Consider the following 13,103-nt stretch of genomic DNA (forward strand, 5'->3'; position numbering starts at 1 on the left):
TGTGTAAGGCCACAAAACTGCCTTCATCCTTTATGCTAAGGCTGTGTTCTTCCTAATTTTTTACATTGAAATACTGTTTCTTTACGAAATTATGGTGATGTTTGACATAGTAGTTATTTTTGAACATATTAACATAGTAAAATACAAAGTTATTAGTGCCCCATATTCTTACAGTCCATTACACTGACCTACTGTTTCCAAAAGTCTGGGAACCATTAGGCTACATATTAAAAAGTTGTTCTAAATATCATTCAGGCAAAAAATAATTACCAGACCTTGTGCCAAGTTCCCAGAATATTAAGACAAAACTTGGGGTCTCAAGCCCCCCAAAAACTTGAGGGAGTTCTCTACTCTGGTAGAAAAGTATTTTTAAAATAAAAAATAGCCTTTACTTTTTTGATACTCTAAAGTCAATCCTAGATTTGGGGGAACCATGTGTCTTCATTCTTTTTTCCAGAGAGGAGAAACTTTGTGTCTCTCAGGAGGGACACTGATCTCACTCCGATACCTTGTCTCACTCTTCTCCCTAAATGGCTGGGAGCAGGAGGGGGGAATCAGGCTCCCCGGGGTCCCAGAGCATTATTCTATCTCAGTCAGGAGGTAAGCATCCCTCACCCTCCCCGCAGGAGATGCTTTTCGGCTCACCCTGGACCTGGTGGGACAGTTTTATGGCAGAAGTGATAGGACTTGTGTGCAAGTCCATTTTACCACAGATTTAAGCCTCCTTCTCTAATTAGCTGATATTTGATCTCCAATAGTCTGGTTCCTGTTTCTTGTATCTTAATGGGATCAGATTCAAGAGGAGAGAATAGAGGTAGGTTATTTAGTGGTTCTGCTAAACCCCAAAGCCATGGCACACAGACCGGGAACCTTGAGAAATGGTAATAAGGCATGGCCTTTGGGGCCATATGCATATTGGGGTCTTCTGTCCCGGCCTGCATGGGTAGTTTAGGTTATATCCCCTCTAAGGCCCTTAAAAACATCTTAGGCAGTTACAACAGCTACCGTGGCCTTGTTTACAAGTGTAGGACTATATGCTAATAGATGAAGGCCCTGGTGAATGAGGTCACCAGGTCTTACTAGACGCTGCAAATTCAGTAAGTTTTGGGTCTACCCAAAGTGTTCCTTGTTCAAAGAAATGTCGTACATCTTTATCTTTCGGCAGTTCCGTTAATCCTTCCAGGAGACAGACACCCTTAAGACCAACATCTAACTCGGGACTGGGACCTGTGTCCCCTTAGTAGGTTTCAGCCCCTCAGTCTTGGTAGGAACTAAGTAACCCAGGGACAAAAGCTAACTGGCTCCCCAGTGAATGTTCCCTGGAGGACACACGATGAAAACGTATTTACGTACAGAAAGCAGCTATCCGCGATGGGGCAGAGTCACACCCCAGCTCCACTGATCATAATGTCAATGTCAGGTCCAATATATTAACAGAAAAAAATATGAAGGGGGAAGACTGATACCCTACTGCACACATTCACAGATGGCAGGAATATCCACCTCCCAGGAGGGAAGCACATGGGAGAACATTTTCAGCCCCACAAGAAGCAGAGGTGTGATTTATCGAAAAGGTCTGAGGGAAGAAAACTGTCATGTGGCTCTCAGCCACTCCGGCACTCCCTCCGTTCCAAGCAGCCTGTGAATAGGTCACCTGCGTATTTTCTGCCATGCGATGTGTGCCCTGACCCAGTGGGGAAGCCTGTGGTTGTCCAGCTCTTCCTGGGGCCCAAACGGAACAGTCTGGAAGGGAAGTATTAGCAAACCCATTTGGCAACATATCTAAAACTCGCTCTCTCACTCTCTGATAAACTTTCCTTTTTATTTTCATCTCCGTCAGACTCCTGTGCCTTGTTTCTTAATTTCTGTGAAATTTGTGCGAGGAAGAGACGGGCGCCTAACTGGCCCAAACTCTAAGCTTAGCAAATGGAGACGATTAATTACCAAACCCGACTGTGGCCTTGCTCAGCGTAGGTCTTATTAACAATCACTTACGTGCAGGGCCACCTTTCCTCGGTTACGCTTTGATTCAGTAGGAGGAAGGCCTCCTCTAGTGGCTACAGATCTAGGGGTTTGCAAAGGGGTACTCATTGCCTACAACCACCACCACTCAGTAGCTTTTTAAAAACGAGGTTTGGCATTCAATATTATTTTATGTTAATGTCAGGTGTACAGCATAGTGGTTAGACATTTATATAATTTCAGAAATGTTGAATAACTATTCAACATTTAGTTAGGTATACAAATGTTGAATCACTATTGTGTACATCTAAAATTAATATAATATTTTATGTTAGCTGCATTTTAATACCTATCTTTAAAAAAGTCTTGGAACAAAAATTGAGGTTTGGCCCCCCAACACCAACCAGACTCTCTTCAGACGAGGCTCTCCCTGGCCGCTCCCTAGAGACTGCCTACAGGAAGGATGGCCCAAGGGAAGGAAGCTACGGGTCATCTCAGGGTGCACAACTCTCTTAAACCCAGAAATGCCTGCCAAGTCAGGAGAGTCTCAGCAGCACGTGGAAGCCACTGAAGGCACTAACAGTGCTGGGGGGTGGGGGGGTGAAGACATGGGAGAAACGCAGGCAAGCAGGCGGCAGCTGCAAAAGTCAGGAAGACTTCTCACAGAAACCCACCAGTCCCCACGTGGCTTCTCCCTGGCGCTCAGGGTGCATCCTCTGACTCGGAAAATGACAACTTGCAGAAGTCACCAGGCAGGTATTCCAGTCTAAGATTTTAACATGCCCACTTATCATTATACTGATTCCTTAGTTTTTAAGCATGTTCAGTGCACTCCTTCCTCCTCCACTGTCAAATAGTTTGAAAGAGAGTGAATTAAACCTGGGTCTAAATTCCCGTTCTATCACCTACTCTAGGATGTTGGCAAGTCACCTGGTCCCTCTGGTCCAATACTTCATCATATAATGAGGGATAACCCGTCCTGCCTACTCAAAGGCTGTTGTGAAGTGAAATAATACAAAGCATGTGCAAGTACTCTACACACAGGTCCCCAGCAGATGTGTGTTGTTGAAATGAACTCAATTAAAAGCCTAAAATCTCATTTACGGATCTCTGAGCATAGGATTCTGTGGTAACAGAGCTTTAAGACACGCTGGGATGGAGGGCAGAAGCTCATGGAGCCCTCTGAAAAGAAGGGTCAAGAAGGAAAACAAAGCCCCAACTGGGCACACACAGAAGACAGCCTGAGAGATAATCACGCCCTCTGCAGACACGCGCGCTCTGCAGACAATGCGCCGGCCACCATCACATCCGCTGAGATACACTGCGGCACGGCAAACACGAGGCACTGTTAGGCTGAACTGTACCCCTAACCAGAAATTTTCTGGGGAGAAACCAACACAGAACACATTCCACACCAAACAGAAAAGAGGTTTGGGTAATTCAGTGCCCTGCAGCTAAGACATTTCTCCTCCATATAATAAAGATCCAACTGCCTGATGTTCTGCTAGGAGTCTGGTGGGTCTTAAGTGATGCAAACCCGTGGCCCCAGCTTTGCCCACAATTACAGTTCACAGCTCTGCATTTAAAAGCTTCTCAAGTACTTACCAGAGAATGTAATACATCTTCAACCCCTTATCCACAAACCCTTCAGGGCCTATAACTACAGTCAGCCCTCTGTATCCACGGATTCCAAACTGCCAATTGAAAATATGTAGTGTACCTGATTTTTAGTGACTCGCAGGGGCCATGTCTATTTGCTCAGGCCAAATATCTCACCATCATCCTTGACTTCCTTCTTACTCACATCCCTAATCCAATCTGTCATGAAATCCTTAATGTATCCAAAGTACCCGGAACAATGCCTGACCCATAGTAGGGGTTTAGTAAATACTTGCTAACTCAATGAATAAGTGAAAAGAGATTCCTTTTGGCTACGATATTGTGATATTCTCCTTTAAACAGCACCATTATGGTCCATGAGACTACATTTCCTTTTCTCTGACCCCATCATAATGAGTTATTATAAACAGTATTTAGATCTACTTTTAGATAAGGCACAACCTAATTGCTATTACAGAATAGACTATGCATATTATGCCCTGAACACTCTAAAAGTATAATGGCAGATGGAAGCTGAAAGGTAGAAGGAAACACAGATACTAAAACATTCACCCTATGTACTCAGGAACCAGGAGAAACTATCTTATCTTAACGGGTCAAGAAATAGAGACTTAAGTAGATTAAAATTATACAAGTGATCACAGAAAAACAGATAATAATGAAAAGACTGGAAGATGGAAGATGAAAGCGATGTAGTGAGTAGAATAGGTCAGCTCATGTCTTCCTCTCATTGGACGTGACTGAAACAGAATGTATACATAGTTGGAAATGGAGAAGTGACCACTCTGAAGAAACTAAAACCTAAACAGTCGAAGACGATTCTTCCCAGGGAATAAAACTGGGGTGTGGAATGGGGAGGAGAGATATGAGCTGTATATTTTGTTCCCTTTGGTAACATGTGAACCTTTTCTTTAACTTCATGGATATAACACCAACATAATAAAAACAAACAAAAAATTAAGAATAGAAATCTCCCTCTGGATTTAGCTCTACTGGCAGAGAGCAGAGCCACACACCTGGGCTCCACTGCAGAGCCTGCCATGGAGGACTTTTCACGACAGGTCGCAGGACATGAGGCCACAGCCCGAGAACAACAGGTGTTCAGATGTGGCTCCGCTATCCATGGCTGGCCACTGATGAGCATGTCATTGTGTTAAACAATACACCCTCTTCAGTGAGGAGCGCAGAGATGTCCTTTGGTCTTAGTATTCAAAATTTTGGTGATTTGGAGGGACTGATTTTTCTTCTAACGTATAGAAACTGTGAATTGGGTCATTTATCACGTTTTTCTCTTTTTGTGGCTGCCAGAAAGCTCAGAGCCAAATGTGTGGCCCATCCTTAGGAATACGAAGCATTTTGTGGGCCATCACAAGTATGGGAGCATTATCCCCAACTTTGCCTTTTGTCTCTATTGCTTTTTCCTTTTGCTTTGCTTTGCCTTTGAGTCACCTTTCTGTGGTTACTGCTTCATACACATGCGTATTTATAAACCATCTTTAAGCCATTTAGAAGTGTTTTTTCTTGATAGAGAGTAAGGCTTCAAAAAAATAAGTCAGTCACAGAATCATACAGGTCTGAGATCACAAATCCTTCTTACAGATAAAGGAACCGAGGCTTGCCCAAGGTTACACAGCTGCCCAGTGGCAGGCTGGGAGCAGGACTTGGGATCCCAAATGGTGTAATAAAAACCCCATGCCCCTGGTAAAAGCTATGGAAGGCTGGGCAGGGTGCCCTCAGGTAAAAATCTCTAGCAAGGAGCCCATGCTGCCTTCTCTCGATGGCAAGCACAGTGGGGCTCTGTCTTACACAGAGGCAACAGGGAGGAAAAGATTCTCCTTTCCTCCCCCTAGTCTACTTCCATTCACATTTGGGGCCCTTAGAAACAGATACACTAAGCAGTCACTTTGAGAAAAAACATTTGAGGTGCTCATCAGGAAATGCAAATCAAAACCACAATGAGTTATCACCTCACACCCATTAGGATGGCTGTCATCAACAAGACAAGAAATAACAAGTGTTGGCGAGGAAATGGAGAAAGGGGGACCCCTGTGCACTGTTGGTGGGAATGTAAATTATTGCAGCCAATATGGAAAACGGTATGGAGTTTCCTCAAAAAATTAAAAAATAGAACTACCATATGATTCAAGAATCCCACTTCTGGGAATACAGAAGAAAACAGAATCACTACCTTAAAGAGACACCTGCACCCCCATATTCATTGCAGCATCATTTACAATAGCCAAGATATGGAAACAACCACCTAAGTGTCCACCAACAGATGAACAGAGAAAGAAAACATAACATACATACAGTATATGATGGAATATTATTAAAAAGAAGGAAATCCTGCTATTTGCAACAACATGGATGGACCTTGAGGGCATGTGCTAAGTGACATTAGTCAGAGAAAGACAAATACTGTATGATTTCATTTAACTAAACTCATAGAAATAGAAAACAGATTGGTGGCTGCTGGGGGCGGGGAGGGGTGGGAGTGGGAGGGGTGGACAAAATGGGTAAAGGTGGTACAAAGGTACAAACTTCCAGGTATAATCTGAATAAGTCCTAGGGATATAATGTGACTGTAACAATACTGTATTGTATATTTGAAAGTTAGTAAGAGAGCAGATCTTAAAAGTTCTTGTAAGAAAAAAAAATTTGGACCCGTGAGGTGATGGATGTTAACTAAACTTACTGTGGTAATCATTTCGTAACACATACATATACCAAATCATTATGTTGTACACCTTAAACTAATACATAGTTATATATTAATTTTATCTCAATAAAACTAGAAAAAAAATTTTTAAAAAGAAGTGTTAGAAATAGCCTGAACATTAAATGACTCTTACATCAAAGCTACCAGTGTGGCTTTGGCTTCTTTCAGCCTCAGTTTTATAATCTATAAAATTGTGATAATACCTGTTGTAATGAAAATTAAAATAAATTATGTAAAGTGTCTAACACAACCTCTGGCACAAAAGTTACACCCTTCTCCCCTTTTAGGCTCTTCCATGGCAAACCCTACCAACTTACATTTTTTGACCTATTGTAGAGTTTTCTTGAAAGAGCAAATCAACATCTACATCAAAGTTGCAGGTGGTAATGCACCACGTCATTCCTCCTACCACCTGCAAGACACAAAGACAATAAGTTTCCTTTTTCTAGTCTGCAGAGAGGGGAAGAAGTGGAAGGTAGGAAAAACAGAAATACTTTTTACAGACCCGGTGAACATACTAGAGTCTACCTTTACAGAGTTTATTTGTCCTGAGTTCATCAACTGCAGATCATCCAAGTAGCACTGCTGAATAAAACTGCCTGCAGTGATGGATAAGCTCTGAAACTGCACTGACCAATACAGTAGGTGCCAGCCGCGTGTGGTTACTGAGCACTTGAAATCTGGCTAGTGTAACTGAGAAACTGACTTTTATTACTAAGTGGACACATCATGCAGATTCTCTTTATACTGAAAGGGACAGACATTCATTCTCAGCCAAGAGAAGTCTTAACCCAGTTTCAGGCAATGCCAGATTCCAGAGGAATTATGTGTTTTATAGACCAGACATGTGAGTAGCAAGGCTGACGTTTTGTGGCTCATTACTTACTTTCCATAAATCTTATTTTTTTTCATCTACCTAAGGAGATGGGAATCCCTGCTCTACTTTCCTCACAGGATTTCTCTGAGATGCAAATGAGACTAAGGCTAAAAATCCATTTTTAAAACAAGATCCTTTTCAGATACAGCTGGATGGTTAAAAAAACCCAAACAACTGTGAATCCTACTTCTGGCTGGGCCTAATAACATCCAAATTCCAGGCCCCAGCCCCGACCTAACTGACCAGAATTTCAGTGGGCAAGGCTTAGACATCTGTATTCTAAAACAAACCAGTGATTCTGTTATGTGCAGCCTGGGCTGTGGCCCACTGGGGCACTCCACACTTTCACCCACCAGGAAGCTTTCCCGGCCTGCACTTTCTGATCTGGACGCTTCATTTCTGCGCACAGTTCACTGCAGTACTTACCGCATCACGCCATTTATTCTATGAGTTTTGGTTTACTTGTCTCTCTTCCCTCTGCTACAGAGGTCGGGATCTTTGAGTACAGGGCTTTTGTCTTATCTCTGTGCCCTCAACACCTACTATTATGCCTTGTGCATAATGATTGTTCAAGGTTCTGCTGAATTAAACTTCAACCCGTAGTGACTTCTCCCTCCTCCAAACTAAGCATTTACCATCCACAGAAGTCTGGCAATTGTCTGTGAGCACACTCCTTACGGACTCAGATTATTTTATCTTACATATACTTTATCTCACCAACCAAATTTAAGTTCCTCAAAAGGTAGAAAGATTTCTTTTGCTTATTTGCATCTCCCAAAGCTTCGTGCACAGAAAAGGAATTCAAGGTGTATCTACTGCTATATTATTATCTTCACTTAATGGGAAATTTGAAATTTGAACACTTCCATAATGAATCTGAATCAGGTAGAAATAGAAATATAGACATGGAGAAAGTAAAAACACAATCTCTCCTTTGCACGGTTAACCATGACATCCTGACAAAAAATAGCTTAATGGTTAGAAAGATTTCCTCTTACCTTATCAAAAGGCGATAAGCCTTTAATTCTTGCCCTGAAATACCCAGCTGCAACCAAGAGTTCCAGAATTTCAGTCAACTTGACATTTTGTTCTTCATCCTCTCTTGTTTCTACCTAAAACAAAAGGTAAAAGGCTGGTAAAAGCTACTTTGAATAAAGGAACACCAGGTGTATCTCCTGATGCCACCACACTGCCAGGTGACGTTGGTTGTATCACTGCAGTCACGCAGGAGCAGGAGAACACAGCGCTGCCAGATTGTACAGAACAGACTTCCCAGTCTCAGCAAGCTGTTAATTGTCACAGGTCGGGGGAGAAGACACGCACAGCTAGTACAGGCGATTTACCAGATGCTGAAGGAATCCAGGGAAAGGAAGACTATGGCACATTACCTCCCTGTTCTTTAAAGACATGGTTTACTTGACAGGCTTCTCGACTTGATTATAAATTCCTTACAGATAGGAACACAGTGGATTTTTAAAAAAACTTTATACTTATTTTGGTCCAAGTTATTTTTCAAGAGGGGCATGAACAAAGAATTCAAATATATATACCTCTCTATACTTCTCATTTTTATGTTTAGAGCAAATATAAGGAAGGCTTTCAACTCAGAAATGTTAAAGGGTAATTATTGCCATGTAACAGGATTGCCTTAAAAAATAACAAATTCACCTAATACATTTAAATAGGGATTTGACTTAAAATTTTAAATTTATGTCCTACTTTCACTCTCAGGTGTTTGTTTACAAGTCAAATACATCTAAATATTCTACTACTTTTGCCTTCATTTACTTTCATGAATTGTGCCTTTCCTCTCTTGCATCATTGCAGAAAATAAAAAAACCACCTCTTTCTAGAAAACACCACCAAGGAATCCTGGTTCAAAGCTTCGTATCCACTTCTGACTAGTCCCTACTCAACAATGCCTGTTAAATCTTCCTTTACTAAGCATCTCACATTTATCATCCCTTCCCTTTATTTATACTGCACGCCTGGATTATTGCAACTGCCTCTCAATCTTTCTACTCTGTTAATTTGTCTTGCTCATTCCTTCCTAAATCACAGCTTTCATATCATTACCTCTTTAGCTTATCTCCTGGCACTCATCATTAATGCAGCCCACACTGTCTATAAAATAAACTCCAAATGTCTTAGTTTGGCATCTAGATCTTTCTTTGGCTACAACCTATCTTTTCAGCTTCATCTTTCACCTCCCCCCCAAAACAATCCAGACATGGCTATGGCCAACCTAGAAAACACTGTTCACACCACCCCTCTTCTCCTGATATTCTCTGACCACCGAGAACCATCTTCAAATTCTAGCTGTTTGATGCCAAACCTGACAAATACAGCCTGAAACAGTCATTCCTCTGCATTTCTATTTTATTTATGGTCCATGTCATCCATACAATAAGTAACAACCGCTTCTGAGTGACATGTCTGGTGTTAATGCACATTTCTGTCTTTCCAAATGGACTATTATATTAGCTGGTTCAGGAGAGGACCCATATATTATTCACCTATGTTTACTTCCCTGTTCTGGAACAGCATTAGTCTTCGAGGACACACTTATTAAATAGGGAATGACATGCTCAATCATTACATAAAGTGCATGAGCTAAGCCAGTCATGTGTTAACAAAATGTTTTCATAGTCATGAGACCGATAATCGAAATTCCAGTTTATTTTGAAGTACAAACTGCCAGTACATATTCACATGTAGTTGAACAAGGAATTATTAAAGTTACTGTTAATCCCTTGCAATGGGGGAGTGGGGGGGTGGAGGTGACAACCAGGCTCCGACTCACTTAACTTCTCTCTCAAATGACCCTGGTCCAGGCTATCAACGATTCTGAAGGGTAGCATTCACCAGTTATTAGTGGACATGCAAAACAAGGTAGTATTAATTATTCGCACCTTTTCTTCCTTGGCAAAAGATCTGCGAGAGGTGAAAAATATGTACAAGTGGAGAAACAAAAGAGAAGGTAAAGAGCCGTTAATGGTTCACGAAGATAGAGTAGGAAAAAAAAGTGACGATAGAAGTATTTTCTTAAAACTCCTGCCATGTAAAACAGGAAGACTTCATTTGTTCAATCATCATTTATCATGGAAACACTTCTAAAAAGAGGACAAGACATCACGGAAGGATCAACCCTGCCTCAGCTTCCACCAAAGGAGCACCCACGGCACATGCTTCTCAACCACTCACCCTCAGAATGGAGAAGTGTACTTTTGCAATGTAACTTGTGAAATAACTTTTTGGCGCAAGACACTGAATGGATAATATTAATAAGACTCCAAATTCACTTCACAGATTAACACTGAAAAAAATGGAAAAGAGCATGAAAGAAAGAATGCCTCTCTTCAAGCCATAAAGCTGGTTAACATATTAATTGTTAAAAAAACAAAAACTAAACTAAAGCTCTGATAAAGATGAATAATTGTGAGCTCCTAGACCAGGCACACTACATTTCAAATTGCATTGTACTGTAGTTCATATAACCTGTAAGGCAGAGCCAAGTTGAGATACCTTTCTGTCTTTCACATGCATACCATAAGGGTTTAAAAAAATGAAGTTAATGAATGAACAAGCCTAGTAACAGCTTAATGACACAGACTATATGTACTGGTCTTTGAACTAAGTAATAATAATTTGATTATACATTCACCCTGTTTGCCTCCTAACTGCCAAGAACTGTTTTAGGCTCTTGGAAAAATGACAAACAAGAAGACCCAGCTTCCTAACAGTCAGCGAAGGGTTAAACAAAGGACACACAGGAGCAGGTTGCTTTTCATTTTAAAAAGATCCCTATTGGTAGTGGGACATTGAATTGGAGGAATTTAAGGTATCATAGAACCAGGGAGACTAGACAGGAGTCTATAGCAAAAGACCAGGCAAAAACTTGATGAGGGCATTAGAATAAAGAAGTAGCAGAAAGAATTATCAAATCAAATATCCCGTCTTCATAATTCCTGGTCCCATCAAAGCAACTTGTACGTAACGTTTTACTTAATACAAGAGTTCTGACAACATTACACCGTTAGGTTTTTTTAAGATAACAATAAAACTGACTTGTATTCTGGGAGCATAGACTGACAGGTAAGTCTGTCCTTCCACCACTATATCTCCAGCTTTTATGCATAGAACAATGATCTCTCAATCCGTGGGTACTTGTGGGATGCAAGAATTGGGGGCGGGAAGTGGGGAGGAAGGGCAGAGAAGCAAGATTGGCCACAGGCAGTTCAGTGTAAAGTGGCCACTCGCCATGTCCAGAAATCAGTACCCCTGTCAAATACCTGCTTCAGAACCTTGGGAGGGGGATGGAGGTGCAGTGTGCATTTCATTTCTTTCAAGAATCTAGTAAACTAAACTAGCTTTTGAGTAAATCACCTGGAAGAGAAGGCAGATGCAAACCACCCAGCTAAGGGATATTGCAGTCAAAAGGAAATGCACTTTCCTTTTATCCCAGCCAATGTGGAAATCCGAAACCACTGATTATCCAATTCCTCACGATCCAGTGAGTACTTAATAACAAACACCTCTGCAAGGAAAAGCACCCGCTACGCTCTGGAGAAGCAGCAACGTGTCCGCGCGGCGCTGGGTCCCCGCCACACAGCACCAGTAGACAACGCGGGGCGCTGACCCAGCAGGACACAACCTAGTGGCGGTACGGCCCCCAAGCGTCTTCCTGCCGCCCAGGTCGGGCGTGGGGGGAACTGTAGAGGGGCGTTCCCTTCAGACACTTAGGTCTGTGGGGCTGGACGTCGCGACCACCAGGGCCCCGCTAGGCGGCGGCAGGCGCCACAGGGTCACCGCCCTTTGCACAACCCGAGTCCGGACCTTCCCAGCGCCAGTCTCATGACTCATGGGCGCAGCAGACCCGGCCCTCCGGGCGAGCTCCCCGGCGCCCGGACCCGGGAAAACTGCCCAGGAGAGCGGGAGAGGTGAGATCCCGGATCCCGGAGCCTGGGGCTGCGCTGGGGGCACTTATTGGGCTGAGAAGGCCACCTCAGTCCCAAGAGACCCGGGAGCAGCTCAAGTTAGTCCCCGCCCACGACCTTGCAGGGGACCTGCTCAGCCCGGGCGGACAGGGTCTGTGCTCCCCGCGATGCACACACCTGAGGAAGGGGGCGGGGCGCCCAAGCGTGCCCGCCGCCCCACGGGCTCGGCCCTTTCTCAGGACCCCGACGTGTGTGTGTGTGGCGGGGGGGGGGGGGGGTCCTTACCTCGGGGAGACCCTGGCTCTCCGGCCCCTTTGGCAACCCCATGATCCGGTTGGATTGACGTGCGGCGGCAGCGAACTGCCCGGAGCGCCGGGAGGAAGCTGCCGGGGCTGCGAAGCTGCTACCGGGGTGGAGTGCAAAGAGGCAACTTCCTCCGCCGCCGCCGCCGCCGCCGCCGCAGCCACCGGCCCGGAGCGCCACCGACCCGCGGAGCATGCGCGCTGGGGCGGGGACGCGGCGCCACTGCGCCTGCGCAAGGGCTGCCAGGGCTGAGTGGGGACTGGCTGGGGCCGCGGAGCTGCAGTCCCGCCGCGCGCTGGAGGCTGACATTGTGCGTGAGCCTCACGCCGGAGCTCTGCGCTTTCCTCCGAGGTGCTTCCTAAAAGACTTTCTGTATCTTGGGGAAATTTTGTATTCTGGGTCTCCTCTTTGCTTCTCACGGGCTTCCGAGGTCCCAGGTGGGTTCAGTCCCAATGGGTGCAGAAGCGAGCCGGACTTCGGAAGCCTCCTCGCTCCCGGGTCAGATTCCGAGCACTGATGAGTTTGGGGATTCCAGAGCTGGGCCCGGTTCTACCTCGGAATCGAGGTGTCCCCTGATTAACGCGCACTTGGGAAAACTCAATACACCGACCAGGGAAGCGAGAGCCCGCGAAAAAGGATTCTTCACGCCTTCTGCCTCCCTCCTGGCTGAGGCAGTGCATCTTGT

At 44.2% G+C, this 13,103-nt stretch overlaps 1 protein-coding gene across 1 annotated transcript in view; it reads right to left on the reverse strand.

Moving 5' to 3' along the window:
- The window catches only part of CCDC93 (coiled-coil domain containing 93), a 77,489-nt gene extending 64,895 nt beyond the window's left edge, over window positions 1-12,594 (reverse strand). Inside the window, exons 1-3 of the mRNA XM_033112682.1 lie at window positions 12,401-12,594; window positions 8,177-8,290; window positions 6,619-6,713 (exon numbers count right to left, since the gene is read on the reverse strand). Coding sequence (XP_032968573.1) covers window positions 6,619-6,713; window positions 8,177-8,290; window positions 12,401-12,442 — 251 coding nt within the window. The 5' untranslated portion in view covers window positions 12,443-12,594. The remainder of the gene's footprint in view (window positions 1-6,618; window positions 6,714-8,176; window positions 8,291-12,400) is intronic.
- Window positions 12,595-13,103: the final 509 nt, after the last annotated feature.

Source organism: Rhinolophus ferrumequinum, chromosome 8 (genome assembly GCF_004115265.2).
Source record: "Rhinolophus ferrumequinum isolate MPI-CBG mRhiFer1 chromosome 8, mRhiFer1_v1.p, whole genome shotgun sequence".
NCBI lineage: Eukaryota > Metazoa > Chordata > Mammalia > Chiroptera > Rhinolophidae > Rhinolophus > Rhinolophus ferrumequinum.